General features: G+C 37.4%; 1 protein-coding gene across 1 annotated transcript in view; it reads right to left on the bottom strand.

Annotated features, from left to right (window-relative positions):
* DLD (dihydrolipoamide dehydrogenase) overlaps positions 1-25,516 on the bottom strand; it is a 35,418-nt gene that overhangs the window by 7,285 nt on the left and 2,617 nt on the right. The window contains exons 3-8 of the mRNA XM_012455905.3: positions 10,840-10,919; positions 10,265-10,333; positions 9,419-9,488; positions 7,928-8,028; positions 7,487-7,630; positions 6,619-6,720 (exon numbers count right to left, since the gene is read on the bottom strand). Coding sequence (XP_012311328.1) covers positions 6,619-6,720; positions 7,487-7,630; positions 7,928-8,028; positions 9,419-9,488; positions 10,265-10,333; positions 10,840-10,919 — 566 coding nt within the window. The remainder of the gene's footprint in view (positions 1-6,618; positions 6,721-7,486; positions 7,631-7,927; positions 8,029-9,418; positions 9,489-10,264; positions 10,334-10,839; positions 10,920-25,516) is intronic.

Raw genomic sequence — 25,516 nt, forward strand, 5'->3', positions numbered from 1 at the left:
CAAAATGTGGTAAATATACACAATGGATTATTCAGTCATAAAAAAAAGAATGAAATTCTGTCATTTGCAACAACATAGATGGAACTGGAGGACAGTATGTTAAAATAAGCTAGGCACAGAAAAATAAATATCACATGTTCTAATATGTGGAGCTTAAAAAAAAAAAAAAAAACAAAACCAAAAAACTGAACTCATGGACAGAGCAAAATGATGGTTACCAGAGTCAGGGAAGGCTAGAGGGAGAAGAGGGATGAAGAAAGGTTGATTAATGAGTACAAATATACAATCAGACAGAAGAAATAAGACCTGGTGTTAATCAGTAGGGTTGACTATAGCTAACATTAATCAATTATACATTTCAAAATGGCTAGAAGAGAGTAAATCAATGCTTCTAGCATAAAGAAAAATGTTTGAGGTGATGGATAGTCCAATTACTCTGATTTAATTATATGAATATCACATGTACCTTGAAAAAAGTACATATATTATGTAGCAATTTAAAAAATAAAAATAGGGGGAAAAAACCCTCAATGAGTTACTACTACACAACCACTAGAATAGCTCAATTAAAAAAAAAAAATGACAATACCAAGTACCAGTGAGAAAGTGGAGCAAAAGAAATTTACATTGCTGGTGGGATTGTATGGAAAATGGTGCAACTGTACTCCTTGAAAAGTTCAAATAATTACCATATGATCCAACAATTACACACAACTAGGTATATACTGAAGAGAAATGAAAACACATATCCGCAGAAAAACTTGTACAAATAGACTTAGCAGTGTCATTAATAATAGTCCAAAAGTAGAAACAACCCAAATGTCCATCCCTGATGAATGGATAAACAAAATGTGCCATATCCAGAGAATGGGATATTTAGCCATACAAACAAAAAGTATAGACACATGCTACAACTTGGATGAACCATCAGAATATTACGCTATGTAAAGAGATCAGACACAAAATAATACATATTACATAAATCCATTTATATGAAATGTCCAAAATAGGCAAATTCATAGACACAGTATAATCAGTGGTTTCCAAGGGCTGAGCAGAGGGAGAAAAGGAGAATGACTGCTAATGGGTACCAAGTTTGTTTTAGGGTTATGAAAATGTCCTGGAGTTAGACAACTCTGTACAACTCTGTGAATAGACTAAAAACCATTGAATTGTACATTTTAAATGGGTGAACCGGTATGTGAATTATCTCTCAATAAAGCTGTTTAAAAAGGAAACCAAAAAAAGGATCCACTCTTGGAAACTGAGATAGAAGTAAATAGAGGAGGAATAATGCGAGTGTGGAAATGATAAGAAACATCATCTTGGAGTCTAATTCAAAGTAGGGAGTGATGAGCATAGACAAGTGCCCTGCTCTTTAGGAAAACTGGTTTCAAAATACAGACAGGAAAACTCAACAGCATCTACCACTTTTTTAGAGCTTACTAGATGCCAGGCACTGCATTAAGTGTTTTAAATCTATTAAATCCCAGCAACAGTCCTGTAAGTCAGTTATTTTTATCCCCCTTTTGATGACAAACTAGTTCAGGGTGGCTCATTAACTTAACAAGAACATAAGTCAGTAAGAGGCAGAGTTGAAATTCAAATTTAAATCTGTTCAATTCTAAAACACATGTTCTTTAATGCTAAACTAGAATGGAAGAAGGCAAAATATAAAAAATAAAAATACAGTTATGTAAATAATCTTTACAAGAAAATAAACAGATATGGCTACCCAGCAAATTAATTCTCACTAAGTTTAAATTTTTAAAAAGACATGTAAAACCTAATTCAATACAGTAACAGATACCTAAATCATTGTGTCAAAGGACTCAAGTCTTATAAAAAAAAAACCTAAACTGAAAGTGCTGAGATGAAGAAATACAATTATTGCTTGGAGACAGTATCACAATGGCCAACAAAAGAAGGCAAATATTATTCCTTTTTTCTGGTTTTATCCACCTGTAAGAACAATTTTCAAAGTAGTCAAAGTAGGATGAACAGAAGAAATATTGCTAACCAAGAGGCAAGGCCCAAGATAAGAACTACTGGTCATTTTTAAAGAGTTAACTCCCCCATCAACCCAGTTAAGAGTTGGACAATATAGGCACTCTCAGTGAACTCTGGGAACTTAGCACAGGGGAACTGCTAAAAGGTGGCAGACCAGCAAATATGCCTAAATTTTTAAAAATGGAAGAAGAAATTCTACTAAATAGTAGAAGACATTATTGACATTATTAATCAGCTGGTTTCACAATCACTGGACACTACCACAAGTGTTCCAAACAGGTCACATAAATTACTATTACTTTCTGAAGGGTTTCTGGACTGGCGAATGTAGTATATTTTGTTATCAGCAAGATGTTAAAAAAAAATTAAGAAAATCTCATGACATCCTTGCAGATGTAATGGAGAAATGAAAACGAATAAACATCAAAGTTGTTTATAACTGGTTAAAGACTGTACGGTCAGATGGCTTTCAATATTTCATCCCGGCCAAAAATTTGTACTGATGACATGAATGACAACGGAAGTTTGCTTAACCAAGATTAGATAAGAACAGATGATGGACCGCATGCCTTGTCATACTTCCAAAATTTATGTTATGAACTATGAAAAGTAAAAGCAGTTATATATAAGAATGACAGAATCAAGACTAACATATAGATTGGAATATGAGTGCAAGTGAACAAGATTAAATTAAAGCAAGAATAAAGGTTCAAAAGTCCCTCCCTTATTTAGATTTTTAAAAATCAGAATTACACGCAAAAAAATGTGGTTTTTATCTAACCACGAGCTCAATGTCTACTTTAAAAAAAAACAACTGAGTTTAAAGGATTACATTATAAGAAGTATACTATGCATATCAAAAGAAGTACCCTCTACAACCCAGGAACATTATGTTTAGATTACAAGTCTTCTTGATGGACTGGCAGGATCAAAAGGTTGCTGAGAAAGTAACAGATCTAGTATCTATGACACCTAAGTACTAAACATTACGAAAAGCAATGGAGATTTAAATATGAATTAAAAACTCGGTCCTGCCTTCAAGGAGCTTTGGTCTTATAGGAAAGTCAGCTATAAACAAACAAATGCAATGTATAATTATTAGTGGGTGCTATGGAAATATAGATACATTATACCAAGGACGCAAAAAATGAAAGACTTGAGCTTTCTTAGAAGAAAGAATTCTTCACTAAAAAGGTAACTTATAAGCTGATTTTTGTTTTTCAGGTTTTTCGGTCTCACTTTGTTGCCCAGGCTGGGGTGCAGTGGCATGATCCCAGCTCATTACAGCCTCAAACTCCTGGGCTCAAGTGATTCTCCCATCTCAGGCTCCTGAGTGGCTGGGTCTACAGGTACGCGCCACCATGCCCAGCTAATTTTTTGTATTTTTTATAGAGATGGGGTCTCACATTGTTGCCCAGGCTGGTCTCAAACTCCTGGGCTCAAGCAATCTGCCTGCCTCAGCCTCCCAAACTGCTGGGATTACAGGCATGAGCCACCATGCCCAGCCTAAGCTGATTTTTGAAAGGTATTTATTCTATCAACAAATGAGCAATAAGAATAAAAGCTAATATGTAAGTACCTGTATGTATCGGCTACTGTGCTACAGGCTAAAGACAGTGAATCAAACAGCCATGATCTCTGCCCTCACAGAGTTTATGATTTAATGAGAGAGAGACAAGAGAACAGGTACAGGTTGTGTATCTCTTAACCAAAATGCTTGAGACCAGAGTGTTTCAAATTCTGGATATTTTCCCAGATATTGGAATATTTGCATTATATACTTGCTCAGTTGAGCATTCCCAATTTGAAATCTGAAGTGCTCCAATGAGCATTTCCTTAAGAGTGTCATAATGACAGAAAGTGTCAGATTTTGGAGCATTTTTGATTTTTGATTTTCAGATTTGGGATGTTCAACTTTTAATACCAAGAAAGTAAGATAAATACTATAAGAAACACAAGTATAGGGTGCAATAGAACACTCAACAAGAATACCTAAAGACATCTAGGGTAGTCAGGGAGGGGCTCTCAAGAGTGCGAGGACTGGTAGAGGGAAGAAATATTACAAACAGAGGAAGGTCTACAGATAAGACCAAGAAACTTGGCTTGTTCAGGAACTGTTATTTCAATATACTAGTATGTAGTTTGAAATGGCTAGAGAAATAAGCTGATGCCACATTATGCTAGTCTTTAAACAGCAAAGAGTTTGAATTTATCCTAATAGTAATAGTAAGCCATTGAAGGGTGTTAAGCAGAGAAGGAACATGGTTAAACTTATTATGGAAAAATCACTCTAGCCACGATGAGGAGGATTAGAAAAAGATGAAAGAAACAGGAAGACCTAGGGCAAGACATGATGCTGGCCTGAACTAGTATCTAAACAGATGAATAAAGAGAAGTAAATATATTCTGTGTGTGCGTGTGCATGCACGTGTTAGGACTCAGTGACTGAGTGAAATGGTGGGGGAAGGGACAGGAGAAATCATGTATAAGTCCCAAACTTCTTGCTTAGACCTTTATGTAGACAGCAGTACCCACCCATTGAGATGGGAAATGCTAGAAGAGAAATAGGTTTGGGTTTGTTTGAGGTGAGGGGTGGGAGTAGGATGGGGACAGAAAGGTTAACTCGTACATTTAGTAACAGAATACTTATAAGACTCACAAGTAGACATTCAGGTATAAAAGTCTGAAGGGAAAGAGAAAGGATCAGGCTGCAGACACCTGTAGTCCTTGGGTAACTGAGGTGAGAGTGAAGAGAATATTCTGTAGAAAGGCAAAACATGTCTAAGACAGAAGCCTAAGATAGAATCTAGAGTAATACTAACAATTAAAGGGATCCTAAGAAAGTGGAACTTGCATAAAATGGAGAATTCAGCCCAAAGAATAGATGAAAAACTGGAAAATGAATTCAGAGACAGTAGGGAAAGAGTTTCAAAGGCAAGAAAATCAACAATGCTAATTACTGTCAAATAGAGCAGTGAAGAAATCCGTCCACCAGATTGAGCAATAAATGCATTCATGTCGTTAAAGCAATTTATTGGCACAAACCATACACTGAGGAGTGAGTGGAAGTTGATGAAATAAAGCATGGACTCTTTTGAGAAGCTGGGTTTTAAAGGGAAAGTGAGAAGGAAACTGGTCACTGAAGGAGGACATAGGACCAAGGAAAGGCTTATTTATGTGCACACAAGCCAGTGTTAATGAGTGCAAATGCATCTGAGCATGTGTATGGTACACAGGTGCACACAGAGAGGCACGCAGAATTGTAAATGAGAAGGAAGCAGAAGTAGAAAAGAGTTTGAAGACTGAAAAATACAAGAATAAACGTCACAAAACCAAGTCACTGAAAAGGCAGATGATGTGTTACCAAGCACAAGTAAAGGGATTAGCCTTAGGGAAAAATGGCATTTCCATGGTAATAGGAGAGATAATCAAAAGGATAGGTATAACAACAGGTAAAAGAGTTTTCAAATTTAGGGCATCACCTTGAAGAAATTCTCATCTGATTATTTCTCTTTTATGTAATATTTAGGGACGAGGTCATCCACAGGAAGAGAAGACAGTATACAAGCAGAGATTTGAGAAAAGCAGAAAACGAAATGGCCATTGCAGAGACCAGGACAGTGTACCATCTTAGGAAATAATAAATTATCAGCAAGGCTGAGGTTCCTGTTGAGGTTTGTGCCAAGAATTTACACAAATACCAATGTGTAGGGTGTTTTTTTCTCTAGGTGCAGTCAACAGCCTGGAAATAGCATAAAAAAGGCAGACTGCTGCATTCAAACAGGACTAGAGTTTTGCCAAGCAGATATGACGAACAGTGAGGCAAGCAACTCAAGGACCCCTGTAGGAGTGTGGCTAATGTGATGGACTACGGCATCTAAGCTGATCAGGAAGGCAGTCAAGATCGAAAAGGGCAGATTGCAAAAAAGTAGATCTATGAACTAGAAAACCTAAAAAAGGGTACAAACACTACAAATAACTAAGTAAAAGTAGACAGGAGGTCACAGTTAGATAATAAAATTCTGAATTTATTATTTCAGAAGTAGAGCAATTCCTGGTGATTACAAGGTACAGTGGCTCTAAAATGAAGGGAGGTCATTGGAAATGTGTGGAAAGCTGCCAGATGGACAAGAAGGGAGGACAAGGCAGACACAAGGTCTAAAATAACATGGTGTTCACAGAAATGCAAGTAGTCTGATATTTCTAAAACCTAAGTTAAGAGGCATCAAGATAAGGATAGAGAAGGGAAGAGCCAAATCATGTACATCATGGTAAAGAGAATAATCTTTATCTGGAACGCAATTTGCTCAGGATGAGTGCTATCCTCAAATATCTGAAGGGCTGTTGTATTAAAAAAGAATCAGACCACTTCTAGGAAACAGGAAGGGTAGAAGGTCCAAGGAAACAGACTAAAATAGAACATTCTAATGAGTGAATACATAAATAGGTTGTCTTGGAAAAAACAAAAGTAAACTCTTTATTACTAGAAGTATTTAAGCAAAACTCAATGCTGATCAGCCTATAATGCTATACAAAGAATCAAAAAGGGGACTGTTAAGTCCCTTCCAACTCCGAGGAGGTAATAAGAGGCAGAAAGACAACACTTACCAATTCTACACCTATTACTCCTGCACCAATAACAACCATCTTTTCTGGAACTTTTTTTAAAGATAAAGCACCTGTAGATGACACTATTGTATCTTCATCAATCTGTAAGAAAAACAAAAGATATAATCAAAATAACTTGAAAAAACCTAGTACAGTCGACCCTCCATATCCATGGGTTCTGAATTTGCAGATTTAACCAACCAGATGAATTAAAAATATTCAGAAAAAAATTGATGGCTGCATCTATACTGAACAGGTACAGATGGTTTTCTTGTCATTATTCCCTAAACAATACAGTGTAAGAACTACCTGCATAGCATTTACAATGTATTAGGTATTATAAGTAACCTAGAGAGGACTTAAAGTATACAGGAGGACAGATGCAAATTATATGCAAATACTATGTCATTTTATGCCAGGCATTTGAGTATGTGCAGGTTTTGGTAACCAAGGGGGGTCCTGGAACCAATCCTCCACGAATATGAAGAGACAAGTGTATTTATAAACTGTGATCTCAGTAGAATCACTAAAACTACTAAGTCATTTATTTGTTTTGAGATATCTATATACCCAATTTCATCAAATCCCATTGAAAATGGGATTTTAACTTTAAATTTTATCATTCAATATTCGAAAACACAACAGTCAATTTTAACTTCACACTGTAATCAAACATATCTTAATATTCCATATCTAGTCAAAATCATTGCAGAATAAAGACAGGAAACGTCCCAAAGCTGAAAGACCATTAAAATACCGTATTTCAGTCAGAAATTTCTGATTCAAAGTTCACAAATAGAGCACATAATTTACAAAACGTATTTCTTAAGAAAAGTTGTAATGGTTGTAAATGATAAAGCATAAATACCGTGATTCCAGGAAAAGGAGTAACTTCTGAACCCGTAGCTATAAGAATGTTCTTTGTATCAATAACTTGAGTGCTGCCATCAGCTTTCGTAGCAGTGACTTGATTTTTGCCAGTTATCTTTCCATATCCATTGACATGAACAACCTTTATGAAATAATGTTTAATAATTCACAAAGTTTAAAGTAATTGGTTTGATAAATCATTCGAAGGAAAAATACTCTAAATAATTTATCTAAAACAAAAGGCTTCATTACTTAGCAATGCTACACATGGTGCAGCAAAAAATCTGTGATACATGTCGGGGAAATCTATTTCAGATTAGCAAACTACTTTAAATTAAATAAATATCCTCCTGTAGCCAAGTTCAAATATTATCACTCTGTAATGCAAAGTTTAATGTGTATTCAAAGTAAAGCAGAAATCTGAGTATTAAACACTGACCTTATTCTGTTTGAATAAGTGGGCAATTCCACCTGTTAAAGCTTTTACTGCAGTACTCTTCTGCTCCATCATCTTCTCCAAATTTAAGCGAACTTCAGACACTGTAATTTGTTAAATTAATCTTTAGTCTGCTAAATTACTGTAGCAATGTATAGTGTTTTTCACACACCAAAAACTGAAAAATTTCAACCTAAATTCTTATAAAAGGCAGTATTAAAGTTTCAAAATGTAATAACATATAATTATAGCTGACAAAAGGTCAACATCATTGTATCACAAAAACAGAACCTATCAAACACTGTAAAATGTCTACCTTGGGTAAAAATGCAGTTCAAAATAAAATATTATATCCCACTGTGATAACATATCCTCTGAACACCTTATGATGGTTATAAGTCTGGAAGAGATATAAGTAGAAACGACAAAATCAAACATCATCTGAAATTTTAAATAAAGGAAGTTTCATGAAACAAAACAAAAAATACACATTTAAAAATTTCAAATACAGAAGCTTAATATTAAAAAGTTTAATCACCCAGGTTTTAATCACTCATTCAACTCAGAAGAGAACTCTGAAGCAACACTATTCAGCAACAATGCTCAACTCAATCGAACTTGAGAGGTAAGAAGAGTGTCTTAGAAAGCACCTCATGTAACAACCAACACACATGTTAGAGATAAGGAAAAAGGGACTCAGAGATTTCTGATTTACCCAAGGTCACAGAGCTAGGATATAAAAGCCTTGCCCACAATGCAGGTCTCCTGACTATCCCTAGCTCTTCTTTCTTTACATCATTCCAATTTTCATCTAGTTTGATATTCAATTTGCTTTAGTGTATAAACATCATCTCTACTCCCAATGGATTGCCTACAAACAGCTCCTCAAACGTACCTCTGTAAAGAAACAAATGAAGGAAAAGTAACAACCCAAGTATGACTAGGTCCTGCCCAGAAGACACTACCTTTCTGGAAGTATCTAACAATTGGAGACAAAAGATCAAAACAGCTCAAAAAGTATGTCAGGATACAAGAAATGTTATGAAACGTCCTCCTCCTTTTCCGCTATGCCTCACTCTTTCTCTCCTCTAATTTTTCTACTATCAACAGCTTAAGTGGGCCTCCCTTCCTTCTTCTATCTCCCCACAGTACTCAGGAATCCAGCCTTCTCAGTGATCTCCAGGTTTCAGGAAATGAAAACTGGCTCTTCCAAAACACATAAAGGCAAACCTCAGGAAAAAGTTAGCAAAGGAACAGAACATATAATGGTAGAAACCTGGATTTGCAAGGTTAGGCCTAGTTAGTACCTGGCTGGGAGAAATCTGGATTTAGGCCTTCTTTTATAAGTAAATCTGTCCACATTTTTGAGATTCTTTATTTTACTCTTTCTTCATTCAACATCTATTATACATACATTAGACACATTTAAGTCTTTGGCCAGAAAAGCCAAGTCAAGCAGTCTGGTAATATCATAAGCATGAAAAGTATACTTACTTTCAATTCCTCTAGATGCAAAATCTTTTCCATGGGCCATATGGTAATAATGAGAGTTGTTCAATAAAGCCTAAAGGATATTAAAAAGATTATCAAATATTCATAAGCAGACTTCAAATAATCAAAAAGCACTTATGAAATGATATTCTCTTTCAAATGGTAAGTACTGTGGTGCTGAATATGTTAATTTACTTGACTATATTATTCCACATTATATTCATACATCATAACACCGCTTTGTATGCCAAATTACAATTGTAATTTGTCAATTTACAATAAAAATTTAAAAAGAAGTTAAAAAAAAAAGACATGGCATTCTCTTCGTGGAATAGTATATGGAACTACACCAATTCAGTTTCTCTTACTAATCAAAGATAAACAATAATGATGTGAAAAACATTCAACAAACAAGAATGAAAAAGACATTTTTACTTTCTTTAAAAGTAAAGGCGTAAGTACACACTTCAGGGTGGCAGGTGAAAAAGGCAGTCATGTTTACATACAAAAAGGACCTAAAAGAACAATTTACTATCTATTATGTGTTACACTGGTGAAGGAAAGATAAAGAGAAAAAAAACTAGAACATTAGAGTCTGTTTGAATGGAGAGCTAGGCATTCTGAGGCAAGGAAGCTATTTCAGGAATGTGTGGCAGACTAGTGAAAGTAATCTTTTAAGTTTTACAGAAGAAAAATGTGTTTCTTATCATCCTTTTTTTTCCCTGTGTGAAACATGTGCCACAACTTGGAGTGTTTTTTAACAACTGTATTTGTCTAATCTAGTCTCAATCCATACTTCTAGTTGGTTGCTGGCCAAAAACCTCTGCGCTGTACAAAACATATGCTCACCTTTGAAGGAATACAACCAACATTCAAGCACGTTCCACCAAGTGTTTCATTTTTCTCAACGCAGACTGTCTACAACCAAAGAAAACATTATTTAACTACACATAACCTCAATGTTTCAGATCACTAAAATTCCAAATATATCTGCCATAATTTTCTACAAAACAAGCTATTTAGGTTGTGTTTTACAGAGACTAAAATACATAGTGCTTTATAATTTGTCATTTGAATAATGAAACTCTTTTGGGCTAATCCACAAGTGAATTATTCTAAAAGATATTTTTGTTTGCTTAACATTACCAAATATATGCTTCTAGTTCTATCACTGTATCTTCCAAAGTGTGATTAGAAGCCAAAATGAAAAGTACTGGGAAGAGAAGAAAAATAATAGATTTCACTTTCCATTCCAAGAGTATACTACAACTAAATGAACCTAATCTTTATTAGTCTTAGGCTTATAAATAATTTATAGAGTTATGAAAGTATTTGCCATGTTTTTGCCTGCAAAGTACTTTATGAGTATGATCAACCCTTCCCAAATTAAAATAAATCAATACTTGCTTTGAGTTAAACCTTACCTTGAAGCCTAACTGTGCAGCTTTAATAGCAGCAACATATCCTCCAGGACCAGAACCTATAACTGTTACATCAGCGTCAACTACAATGAAAGCAAATTGATACAAAATAGTAAATTGGTTAATATTTACCAGAAATAGCTCTTTGGAAAAGCAAACAAATAACCCGATACTTAAACCTCTTAATGTACAAATCAGCATTTTCTACCTAGTTTCTACACTATTTTATTCCTAGCACTTGATGTTCTTAGATGCTACTGAAAAATGGCATAAATTTTCAAATTTCATTTTCTATTATTTTAAATTCCATTTTCTATTATTTTATATTCGTTACAACAAACAGAACTACAACTGAGTTCTTTAATACTAACACTGTATCCATTGACCTTGCTAGATTCTATTGATTTAATAATAACTGACAGGAATTTAGTGATACTGGAAGACAAGTATATATAAAGCAAAGAGCCTGAGCTTTGGAATCTGACACTCTGGGCTTCAAATCTCAGTATGGCCAATGATTAGCTGTGTGAACTTGACCAAATGACTTCACCTCTCTGTAATATGGGGATGAAAACATTGCTTCAGTGATTGATGTTAGGATTCAATAAGATACTTTTATATAACGCTTTAGTATTTCCTAAGACCTATTACCTTTTTCAGGTCCTTAACTTCTGAAATATCAGGGAAAAAACCGCTTCCATGTAATATATAACAAATACATTTTGAACTATACTTGCATATTGATAACTTTTATATAATTTAAGATAATATGCTAACCAGAATATTTAATTAACTATTGTGCCTATTTTTCATATAAAGATAAAAAACGGAGTCGGAGATCCAAGATGGCCGGTTAGGAGCAGCTCAGGATTGCAGCTCCAGTGAAAGCGCAGAAGGTGAGTGGACACCGCATTTCCAGATGGATTTTTATTGCCCACAGACCAGGAGATTCCCAGGCAGAGGAGCCCCACGGGTCGCCAGTGCGGCTGTTTTGGCCGGCACGGCTGTTTTGCCGGTGCCCCGGGGCGGCAGCATGGTGGTTCCCGGTGCAGAGTAAACGGGACTGGGTCGCCACTTAGCCAGCAAGGGGAGCTGAAACAGGGAGCCAGGCCAGGAGATTCCCAGGCAAAAAAGCGCCACAAATCTCAGAGCCGCGGTTTCAGCTGGCGCAGTGGGTCGCCGCACGGGAAATCACACAGATCCCAGCGCCTTTTTCAACAGGCGACCAGGACACCTGGGAGAGAGCCAACTGTTCAACCAAAAAACAAAAGGCTCTGAGGCAGGGAGCCAGGTGATCAGGCCCAGCTAGTCCCACCCCCACAAAAACAAAAAAAACAGCAATTGGACACGCTCTGGGTTGGGTTGAGAGTTTCACAGCAAGCACAGCTGAACCCGTGATGGTCCAGCTGTGGGGGAGGGGCGTCTGCCATTACCGAGGCACTCCATCACTACGGAGGCAGCCCACCCTTGTCGAGGCAGCCCGCCATTGCCGAGGCAACCCGCCATTACGGAGAGAGTCGTCATTACAAAGGCAGGACACCATTGCCGAGGCAGTTCTAACTACAACCATATAAACAAGACTGCAGGGAAGCTCACACAGCAGCTGGGCAGAGTCCACAGCAGCTCAGCGAAGCCTCTGCAGGCAGAGAGTGACTAGACTGCCTCCTTGTGGGCAGGGCAGCCCTGAAGAAAAAAAAAAAAAAGGCAGCAGCACAGCGGAAACTCATAAAGCCCTGACTCCCTGGGACAGAACACCTGGGGAAAAAAAGGGATTCATGAGTTCTGCTGCTGCAGACTTAAACTTACCTGCCCAGCAGCTCAGAATGAACAACGGAGCTTACAGCTCAGCACTTGAGCTATTATAAAGGACAGACTGTTTCCTCAAGCAGCTCCCTGACCCCCGTATATCCAAAGAGTCACCTCATAAAGGAGAGCTCAGACTGACATTTGGCAGGTATCCTTCTGGGACAAAGCAGAAGAAGAAACTGATAGCAACCTTTACTGTTCGGCAGCTGCTGCAAGTGATCCCCAGGCAAGCAGAGCCTGGAGTGGACCTCAGCAGTCCTACAGCAGAGAGGCCAGACAGTTAAAAGGAGAACTAAGAAACAGAAATAACTTCATCATCAACAAACAGGACATCCACTCAGAGACCCATTCAGAAAGTCAGCAACTACAAAGTCAACAGGTGGATAAATCCACAAAGATGGGAAGAAACCAGCACAAAAAGGATGAAAACACCCGAAACAAGAACACCTCTCCTCCTACAAGGGATCACAACTCCTCACCAGCAAGGGAACAAGACTGGATGGAGAATGAGTGTGATGAAATGACAGAATCAGGCTTCAGAAGGTGGGTAATAAGAAACTTCCATGAGCTAAAAGAACATGTTCTAACCCAATGCAAAGAAACTAAGAACCTTGAAAAACGATTTGATAAAATGCTAACAAGAATGGACAACTTAGAGAGGAATATGAGTGAATTGATGGAGCTGAAAAACACAACAAGAGAACTTCGCGAAGCATACACAAGTTTCAACAGCCGAATTGACCAAGCAGAAGAAAGGATATCAGAGGTCGAAGATCAACTCAATGAAATAAAACGAGAAGGCAAGATTAGATAAAACATGGTAAAAAGGAATGAACAAAGTCAACAAGAAATATGGGACTATGTGAAAAGACCTAATCTACGTTTGATAGGTGTACCTGAATGTGACGAAGAGAACGAATCCAAGGTGGAAAATACTCTTCAGGATATTATCCAGGAAAACTTCCCCAACCTAGCAAGGCAGGCCAATATTCAAGTCCAGGAAATGCAGAGAACACCACAAAGATATTCCTCAAGAAGAGTAACCCCAAGGCACATAATCATCAGATTCATCAGGGTTGAAATGAAGGAAAAAATGATAAGGGCAGCCAGAGAGAAAGGTCGGGTTACCCACAAAGGGAAGCCCATCAGACTCACAGCAGATCTCTCAGCAGAAACCCTACACGCCAGAAGAGAGTGGGGGCTGATATTCAACATCCTTAAAGAAAAGAACTTTCAACCCAGAATTTCATATCCAGCCAAACTAAGCTTCATAAGTGAAGGAAAAATAAAATCCTTTGTGAACAAGCAAGTACTCAGAGATTTCATCACCACCAGACCTGCTTTACAAGAGCTCCTGAAAGAGACACTACACATAGAAAAGAACAACCAGTACCAGCCACTCCAAAAACATACCAAATGGTAAAGAGCATCAACACAATGAAGAATCTGCATCAACAAATGGGCAAAACAGCCGGCTAGCATCAAAATGGCAGTATCAAATTCACACGTAACAATATTAACCCTAAAAGTAAATGGATTAAATGCCCCAATCAAAAGACGCAGACTGGCAAATTGGATAAAAAGCCAAAACCCATCAGTGTGCTGTATCCAGGAAACCCATCTCACATGCAAGGATACACAAAGGCTCAAAATAAAGGGATGGAGGAAGATTTACCAAGCAAATGGAGAGCAAAAAAAAGCAGGAGTTGCAATTCTCATCTCTGATAAAATAGTCTTTAATGCAACAAAGATCAAAAGAGACAAATGGTAGATCAAAGATCAAAAGAGACAAAGATCAAAAGAGACAACAAAGATCAAAAGAGACAAACTACATAATGGTAAAAGGATCAATGCAAAGAAGAGCTAACGATCCTAAATATATATGCACCTAACACAGGAGCACCCAGATACACAAGGCAAGTTCTTAATGACTTACAAAGAGACTTAGACTCCCACACAATAATAGCGGGAGACTTTAACACACCATTGTCAATATTAGACAGATCAATGAGACAGAAAATTAACAAGGATATCCAGGATTTGAACTCAGACCTGGACCAAGCAAAACTAATAGACATTTACAGAACTCTCCACACCAAATCCACAGAATATACATTCTTCTCAGCACCACAGCACACCTACTCTAAAATCGACCACATAATTGGAAGTAAATCACTCCTCAGCAAATGCAAAACAACGGAAACCATAACAGTCTCTCAGACCACAGTGCAATCAAGTTAGAACTCAGAATTCAGAAACCAATCCAGAACCGCACAGCTTCATGGAAACTGAACAACTTTCTCTTGAATGTTGACTGGATAAACAATGAAATGAAGGCAGAAATAAAGATGTGCTTCGAAACCCACGAGAACGAAGACACCACATACCAGAATCTCTGGGACACATTTAAAGCAGTTTCTAGAGGAAAATATATAGCAATAAGTGCCCACATGAGAAGCAAGGAAAAATTGACACCCTATCATCAAAACTGAAAGAGCTAGAGGAGCAAGATCAAAAAAACTCAAAAGCTAGCAGAAGACAAGAAATAACTAAGATCAGAGCAGAACTGAAGGAGATAGAGACACGAAAAACCCTTCAAAAAATCAATAAATCCAGGAGCTGGTTTTTTGAAAAGATCAACAAAATAGACAGACCACTAGCCAGATTAATAAAAAAGAAAAGAGAGAATAACCAAATAGATGCAATAAAAAATGATAAAGGGGATATCACCACAGATTTCACAGAAATTCAAACCATCATCAGAGATTATTACAAACAACTCTATGCACATAAACTAGAAAACCTGGAAGAAATGGATAAATTCCTGGACAGTTGCCTCCTCCCAAGCATAAACCAGGAAGAAGTTGAAACCCTGAATAGACCAATAACAAGTTCTGAAGTTGAGGCAGCAATTAAGAGCCTATCACCCAAAAAAAGCCCAGGTCCAGATGGGTTCACAGCCGAATTCTACCAGACATACAAAGAGGAGCTGGTACCATTCCTTCTGAAACTATTCCAAACAATCCAAAAAGAGGGAATCCTTCCCAAATCATTTTATGAGACCAACATCATCCTGATACCAAAACCCAGCAGAGACTCAACAAGAAAAGAAAACTACAGGCCAATACCCATGATGCACACAGATGCAAAAATCTTCAATAAAATACTGGCAAGCCGATTGCAACAGCACATCAAAAAGCTTATCCACCATGATCAAGTAGGATTCATCCTGGGGATGCAAGGCTGGTTCAACATACGCAAGTCTATAAACGTAATTCACCACATAAACAGAACCAAACACAAAAACCACATGATTATCTCAATTGATGCAGAGAAGGCCTTCGACAAAATTCAACAACCATTTATGCTAAAAACCCTCAATAAACTAGGTATCGACAGAACGTATCTCAAAATAATAAAAGCTATTTACGACAAACCAACAGCCAATATCATACTGAATGGGCAAAAACTGGAAGCATTCCCTTTGAAATCTGGCTCTAGACAAGGATGCCCTCTCTCACCACTCCTATTCAATATAGTACTGGAAGTTCTAGTCAGAGCAATCAGGCAAGAAAAAGAAATAAAGGGTATTCAATTAGGAAAGGAGGAAGTCAAATTGTCTCTATTTGCAAACGACATGATTGCATATCTAGAAGACCCCATTCTCTCAGCCCAAAATCTCCTGAAACTGATAAGCAACTTCAGCAAAGTCTCAGGATACAAAATCAATGTGCAAAAATCACAAGCATTCCTATACACCAATAACAGACTTAAAGAGAGCCAAATCAAGAAGGAACTGCCATTCACAATTGCTACGAAGAGAATAAAATACCTAGGAATACAACTAACAGGGAACGTAAAGGACCTCTTCAAGGAGAACTACAAACCACTGCTCAACAAAATAAGAGGACACAAACAGACGGAGAAACATTCCATGTTCATGGTTAGGAAGAATCAATATGGTGAAAATGGCCATACTGCCCAAAGTAATTTACAGATTCAACGTTATCCCCATCAAGCTACCAAGGACCTTCTTCACAGAACTGGAAAAAAACACCTTAAACTTTATATGGAACCAAAAGAGAGCCTGCATAGCCAAGTCAGTTCTAAGCAAAAAGAACAAAGCGGGAGGCATCACACTACTGGACATCAAACTATACTACAAGGCAACAGTAATCAAAACAGCATGGTACTGGTACCAAAACAGAGATATAGACCAATGGAACAGAACAGAGGCCTCGGAGGCAACACCACATATCTACAACCATCTGATCTTTGACAAACCTGACAAAAACAAGCAATGGGGAAAGGACTCCCTGTTTAATAAGTGGTGTTGGGAAAACTGGCTAGCCATATGCAGAAAGCAGAAACTGGACCCCTTCCTGACACCTTACACTAAAATTAACTCCAGATGGATTACAGACCTGAACATAAGACCTAACACCATAAAAACCCTAGAAGAAAACCTAGGCAAAACCATTCGGGACATAGGCGTAGACAAGGACTTCATGACCAAAACACCAAAAGCATTGGTAACAAAAGCCAAAACAGACAAATGGGACCTAATCAAACTCCACAGCTTCTGCACAGCAAAAGAAACAGTCATTAGAGTGAATCGGCAACCAACAGAATGGGAAAAAATTTTTGCAGTTTACCCATCTGACAAAGGGCTGATATCTAGAATTTACAACGAACTAAAACAGATTTACAAGAAAAAAACAAACAAGCCCGTTCAAAAGTGGGCGAGGGATATGAACAGATACTTTACAAAAGAAGACATACATGAGGCCAACAAACATATGAAAAAATGTTCATCATCACTGGTCATTAGAGAAACGCAAATCAAAACTACACTGAGATACCATCTCACGCCAGTTAGAACGGCAATCATTAAAAAATCTGGAGACAACAGATGCTGGAGAGGATGTGGAGAAATAGGAACACTTTTACACCGTTGGTGGGAGTGTAAACTAGTTCAACCACTGTGGAAGACAGTGTGGCGATTCCTGAAGGACCTAGAAATAGAAATCCCATTTGACCCAGCAATCCCATTAATGGGTATATACCCAAAGGATTATAAATCATTCTGTTAATAAAGACACATGCACACATATGTTCATAGTGGCACTGTTTACAATAGCAAAGACTTGGAACCAACCCAAATATCCATCGAGGATAGACTGGACAGGGAAAATGTGGCACATATACACCATGGAATATTATGCAGCCATCAAAAACGATGAGTTCGCGTCCTTTGTAGGGACATGGATGAACCTGGAAACCATCATTCTCAACAAGCTGACACAAGAACACAAAATCAAACACTGCATGCTCTCACTCATAGGTGGGTGTTGAACAATGAGAACACATGGACACAGGGAGGGGAGCACTATACACTGGGGTCTGTTGGGGGGAAATAGGGGAGGGACAGCAGGGGGTGGGGAATTGGGGAGAGATAGCATGGGGAGAAATGCCACATATAGGTGAAGGGGAGGAAGGCAGCAAATCACACTGCCATGTATGCACCTATACAACAATCTTGCATGTTCTTCACATGTACCCCAAAACCTAAAATGCAATAAAAAAAATAAAAACTTCTAAAAAAATAAAATAAAATAAAATAAATAAAATAAAACCAAAAAAAAAAGATAAAAAACTGAAAATTAATTTTGACTAGCATCCTTAGGAGTGTAACAACTGTAATACAAATGTACAAGTAGTCCAATTACTCACATTCTTCTCAATCCAACTTCAAATAAAGGAACAATGACTTTTAAGAGCTAGGAAACAGTCTCCCTTTTCTTCCCCTTCCACTGTCCTTACAATCCCAAATAATCTAGCAATTAGCAATTGATGACACATATTCATATATATTATCATGTTTGATTCTCAGTATTTCCTATGAGGAAGATAAAGATGGCATAAATAAAACATTTCACAGGAGAAACAAGAAGTTCAAAGAGGTCAATTAACTTGTCCAAGGTTAACCCGCAAGTAAGCTGCAGAGACAAACTAAGCTTTTTGACTCTACTTCCAGAGGTCTTTCCATTATTCAATACTATTCCAATCCTCAGTTTTAACCACCATAAACTAAAATCCCAGTGAGAAAAATCAAGCTTTATTAGGTGAGAAATTTAACCTGCTTCATCTTTGTTTCCACGCCTGGATAAGAAAGACCATGAAAAAATTACCTCATAGGATGGTAAAAGAACAATATAGGTAAATAATTTAGCATAGTCCTCATAGCATACATAGTAAGTATTCTATACATAGTAGCTATATTCTGACCTACAAAGAAGACTATTTTAACTCACATTGCCAACTCTCCCCAAAAACACACATCCGTAGAGCAGTATCATTCAAAAAACCTTTGCTGGCCTCAACAGAATCATAGAACCTCTGTGTTGGTGGGTAAGTCATTCAGCCCAATTATTCACAAAATCTAAGAATCTCTCCTATTGACTAAATGAAAATACTGGAGTCTCTTTGGTTACAGCAGATGATAGCTGAGGTAACTCAATATATGTAAATATATATAGTCATTTCAATACATGAAAAATTATTGCTTCAATTTTTACTGATCTATCTGTGCTTTTTAGCCACCATGCTTGGCTCACTGATTTAGGTTCAGAATTAAGTATCTAATAAAATGTATTTTTGTTTTCAAATCTTGAACCAAATGAAGATCTACACAACATCCCTTAAATGGGTTCTAATTTTTAATTTCGGAGTAATGTAAATACAAGCTACAAAACAGGTTTCTTTGCTGAATTTTTGTATCTTTTCTGATTAAAAATATAGGTTTACCAAATAAATTTAAATACACTAAAGCAAAAATAAAACAACAACAACAAAAAAAAAAAACAACGTGTCTACACTGTCATACAACCCAGAGAAAACTGTTTATAGGTCCTCCCAATCTTTCTTCTAGGGAAGTTTTTATGAAACTCAATTTTTGCCATACTTTATATTCTTTTCTCATTCTTACATGAGCATATATATTTATAACATATATTATTGCTATAACAAAAACTTTTTTAATGACAATAAAACTGAATTAAGTATTTTAAATTTTGAGTATATGTATTTTTGAGTATATATTTTTAATCACTCATATGTAACAATTCTTATAGTAAGTCCATGGTACCAAAATAAGAAATAAATTTGGTTTGGAAAAGAACTTGTTTTAGTAAGGCCAAGAGAAGTAAATAAGAGATAAAAGATAATAGCCAAAAACCTTGGGTTTTATTTTCCTATTCACTATGTAATTTTAGGTGTTTTTTTTAATTCAGAAAATGCCAAAAACTCAAGAGTTCCTCTCTCACTGAAGATACCAGACGTAATATTCCATCGCACTACCACTAAAGTGCTAAGATGTACAGAAATGAGAAAAAAGCAGTGTCTTTATCTAAAGATCTGTCAACTGAGAATATAGGGAGGCTATAAGCCAGGAAGAAACTTTCCAAAACAAACCAGTATTTAGGGGAAATATACACACATCTGCAGTTTACTTTGAAATGCATAAAAAAATAAGATGGAGTGATGGATGTGGATGAGCACATATGTGGTACTGTAAGCACAGAAAATGTTAATGGAAGAAAACCACGGGTGTTCAATGTAAAATCCTTAAAATTTTCTAAATGTTTGTAATTTTTCACAATAAAATGTCAGAAAAACAAATCATCTAGGTTTCACCTGTATCAAAGGATTTTTACAAATGAAAGCTGACAACACATGCTTCTGACTTACCCTCTCCTTGTCAAGAATAATTTCATAGGTTGAGTCCCACACACAGTTAAAAAAATCCGGATACAGGCCACCGTGGTGGCTCAAGCCTATAATCCCAGCACTTTGGAAGGCCAAGGTGGGTGGATCACTTGAGGTCAGGAGTTCGAGACCAGCCTGCCTAACATGGTGAAACCCCATCTCTACTAAAAATACAAAATATTAGCCGGGCATGGTGGTGGGCACCTGTACTCCCAGCTGCTCAAGAGGCTGAGGCAGGAGAATTGCTTGAAGCTGGAGGCAGAGGTTACAGTGAACCAAAATCATGCCATTGCACTCTAGCCGCCTTGGCAACAAGAGCAAAACTGTCTCAAAAAAAAAAAAAAAAAAAATCAGGATACAGAAAAGTAGTTAAATGAAATACATTTATTTAAGGCATATCTGACAGAAAAATAGCAAACGACAGCTGAATAGCAATCTGTATTTCAACTGTCAGTGAAGTATCAGCTGATTCAAACAAGGCCCTTTAGATTCTGAAATGTGTGCTCCTATCAGGTATAAAGTATCAGGCTGATACTTTAAAAATACTGGAGTACATAAGAGATGACTGACTTAAACAAACAAGGCAATTAATATTATTAAAATAACTCAAAGAAAAAAGGCAGGAAAAGTACTCTACAAAATAACCTACAACTGTTACATATTATTAGTTCATTATAAGGAAAACAAGATACCACATTATCCAGGCTACCACTGAAATAAAGGTTTTGGGTTACAAATCAATTGTAATCATCAATATAATTACAAGATGTATCTCAAGAAGTCAGTCTGTGTAATCAGCACTTTGGGAGGGCAATGTGGGCAGATCACTTGAGGTCAGAAGTTCAAGATCAGCCTGGCCAACAAAGTGAAACCCTGTCTCTACTAAAAACACAAAAATTAGCTGGGCATAGTGATGCAGACCTGTATCCCAGCTACTCAGGAGGCTGAGGCATGAGAATCTCCTGAACCTAGGCGGCGGAGGTTGCAGGAACCAAGACTGTACCACTGCACTCCAGCTTGGGCAACAGAGTAAGATAAGACTCTGTTTCAAAAAAAAAAAGTCAGTCTACAATAATACCTACCACTTAGGTAGTTTACAATGTGCCAGTCACATGGTACTCTTACATAAGTCTCATCACGTTTCCATGACATAGTTATTACTACCATTAACAGGAAGAAAAGGTCGAAAACAACTAAATAACTAGAACAAGACTACATAACTAGTAAGTAATCTAGCCAGGATTCAAACAAGGTCCTCTAGATTCTTTAGCGTGTGCTCCTATATACCATTATGTTCTACTGTCTTCCGAAATGCTCAGAGGATCCCATAATCTCCAGGACAAACAAGAACTTCAACTAAAATGACAAGAATATGTTTTAATATCAGAATGAAATCAAATATTTATGAATCATCAGTGCCTTCAATAACCTTACAATACAGTGAGGAAAAACAGGCGCACGTCAAAATGAAGATAAAACCAGATTTTTAAAAAGAAAAAAATGAATGGACAAGAGATGTCATAAGGCAATAAGCCTTAATTACCAAATTTACTGAATATAAGAGGTACTTGGTAAGGTTTATTTGTTGACATTTTGTTGGGGGATGTAAGGGAAGTTGTTTTTAAACTGTCAATGGCCTTAACCTCCAGTCTTTTTTCAGTAACCTCCTCCCATAGTTAACACTCTATACTTGTTATCACCCAAAACTATTCAGCCTCTGAAATCAATAGCCACTTTCTGGTCATAACCTCCCAGTCTGTAAAGCAGAAATATAGTAAAACAAGAAATGATCTGAAGTAAAACAAACCTGGGTTCCAAACCACCCCCACCAAGTTCTGGGGCAAATTATTCATCTCTCTGGGCTTTGATATAACATAGGGATAATAGTAAGGATGACACCTGCAGCCTAGGGTTGTAAGGATCAGAGAGTTAACATCCTAAGTAGGTGCCAGGTGCATACTAGTCACTCAGTGTCACTCCCCTTGTCAGATCCACCTCCAAAGTTGAGCCCAGCGGCCTCTAGTCTCATTTACATCCTCCATTCTAGCCTACCCAGTGCTACTCCAAAGCTAAAACCCAACTCAGATGTTATTTTCTTTGTTGTTATGCTCTTTGTTGGCTCCCCAATCTCTTGTTAGATAAAGCCCATGTTCCTAAGTACAGCATCCAAATTCCTTCACTAAGTATTTCTCCAGCCTCATCTCCTACCACATTCTGTTTACTCATCAATACCATGCAGTTTAAGTTTCAGTAATAGTCAACTACTCTTAGCTTACATGCATAGAACTATGCTGGTCTTTCTTGGTACCATCTGTTTCATATACCTAGAAATACACACTAATAGCATGCATTTCACATTACAAACACTACCTGAAGCTCTTGGAGGGGGGATGCCTACACACGCTGTGTCTGTGTGTGCATATATATAAATGACATAGCCCTAGTTATTACAGTCTAATTAGGGGAAAAAAAACAATTACAGTAAAAGGTCCAACCTGTAACCAGAGTTACCCTCCACCTTTTCAGATATCAACATAATTCTCTAGGAAAGAATTCTGTGACCATTCCCAATACATCTACAGATGTCGTCACTCCCTATGCTTAGTCTGTGGATCCCCATCACAAGTATGTGTTGAACGTTTGTCTCCAAGTGAATTGAAAGCTCTATAAAAGCTGGGTCTTGTCCATCCTGCTCACTGCTGTATTCCAGTAGTTAGCACAGTAACTAACACGTAGTAGATATTAGTATTTGTTTAAATAATAAATAAGAGAACGAATGAATGTAGTGAATTTGAGTGATTAAGTGCCACAAGTTTGTTAAGTGCTGTCATAAAATAGAAGGTCACATCAACAGTAACACACAAAATTTGGCAAACTCTGATGAACCTGGTTGATACGCTATTCAGACATTATAACCAAGAGTGTATCATAATAAGCTTTGAACTCCTCAGGAGAGTCAATCAATATTCATCTAAGGAAGAAGACTGAATAGAACATTAACAGTGTAGGCTCTGGAGTCAAAAGGATTCTCCCAGCTCTGTCATTTCCTAGTTGAAAAATCTAAGACTCAACACTTCCATCTATAAAATAGGGAGAATAGCAGCACATACGTAGTAGAAAAGTCATGAGAATTAAATCTGTGCCTGAGACAGAGTTAAGCCCTCAGTGCATCAGTTAATATTACTGTTGTTGTAGATGGATACTTATTTTGTACAAGACACCATACTGGATGCTTTGTCATAGAGCAGTAACTAAAACAAACCCGGCCCCAGGGTTCATTCATTCAATAAACATGTACTGATTACCTACTGTATCACTTAAGGTACTAAACAAAAAAGTCACAGTCCCTGCCCTGAAGTTTGCATTCTTAAGGAAAAGACAGTAAGCATGTACCTCAGATAAACACAAATGTGTGTGTAAAATGCTTGTTACTGCATCCATGCAAAGCTTTTACCCACTTACATACATGGGTACTAAATGATTTATGATTTACTCAATGTCAACAGAACACCAAACTGACTATCGAACGTTCAGCCTCATTCCACTAAAATCTAAGGTCTAGCTCAGGGGCTGCCTGGCAAATAGAAGGCACTGAATAATTTTTGTTGAGTGATTCCAAAGGTATAGAGTTAGCCATGAAAAATATCCTTTAGAAATGAGAATCTAACATTTCTATTGCTATGTGAGTTGAGAAGAATGAGATTCCCATTTAACAACAGACAATGTGTGTAACAGGTCCAACTTTTCCCCTCATGATCATATTAGCATTTTTTTTTTAAAGGATTTCTTGACCTATTCAAAGCTATGATAACTCACTCACTGCTGGTCCTGGGTGACTAGAATCCTTCCCCTACCCTTCCTCTAGAAATACCCAAAATGATAATGGTTGGATAACAGTTGAGGATACAGGATTAAGTTACTTCGGAGAATGCAGGGAGACTGAGAGTAGTTCCCCCAGATAATGATTTCTACAACTGAAGCTTTAAGACATTCAATTTTACTTATAATCCATATGGGTGACTCCAGTAAATGTCAAAATAGTTCACTTCAAATAATCAATATCCTTGGTATTGATAGGTCAAAATACTTCAATATAAGCCTATTAACTTTCTGGGTTTTTTTTTTTCCTTGAGACAGAGTCTCACTCTGTCACCAGGCTGGAGTGCAGTGGCTCTCGGCTCACTGCGATCTCTGCCTCCCAGGTTCAAGCGATTCCCCTGCCTCAGCCTCACCAGTAGCTGGGACTACAGGCGTGCACCACCACGCTGGGCTAAGTTTTTGTATTCTAGTAGAGATGCGGTTTCACCATGTTGGCCAGGATGGTCTCCATCGCCTGACCTCGTGATCCACCCACCTCAGCCTCCGAAAGTGCTGAGATTACAGGCGTGAGTCACTGTGCCCAGGCAACTTTCTGTTTTAAATACTTAATAAAATAAAATGCATATCCTCTACAGAAACTTCCAAAATATATGAAAAAAAAAAAAGAATAAAGGATAAAATTCCATGATCCACAGCTTTAAGGTATATCCTGCTAATCTTTAAAACATGCTTCTGATAAATCCATGAAGACTTTCATTCAGGATGTCAAGAAAGTCATCTCGTCATTCCAAACAGTGTTAAAATAACCAATACAACCTTACTTAGTGGAAAAAAGTAACTTTTTAAATGTAAACATACCAAATTGCTGCCCTGCTCAAAACTTTTGTTTCCCATCATACTTGGAGTACAATCTAAACTACGAGGCCTGGCTTACAAGGCACTCCATGATCTGTCCCCTGCCCACCTCTCTGATTTTACATTCTATGGGTTTCTGCTCCAGCCACACCAGCCTTCTTGCTAGTCCTTTAACTTCACAAGCTAAGTTCCACCTCAGACCTTTCTCGGTGTTGTTTCCCCCTGCCTGAAATATCGTCACTCCCTCACTTCACTCAGGACCCTGCCCAGACGTCATCTCCTCAGAAAGGCCTTTCCTGACACTGTATCTAAAATTATCTCACTTCCTCCCTATTACCTGCTTTAATTTTCAATTACTTCCCAAAATATTTAGCCATTAATTATATATTATTTGTCTTTTATCACCAAATCACAAGTTTCAGAAGAGCAGGAT

This window comes from Aotus nancymaae, unplaced genomic scaffold, assembly GCF_030222135.1.
Source record: "Aotus nancymaae isolate 86718 unplaced genomic scaffold, 86718_ANA_hifiasm-v0.15.2.pri h1tg000002l, whole genome shotgun sequence".
Lineage (NCBI taxonomy): Eukaryota > Metazoa > Chordata > Mammalia > Primates > Aotidae > Aotus > Aotus nancymaae.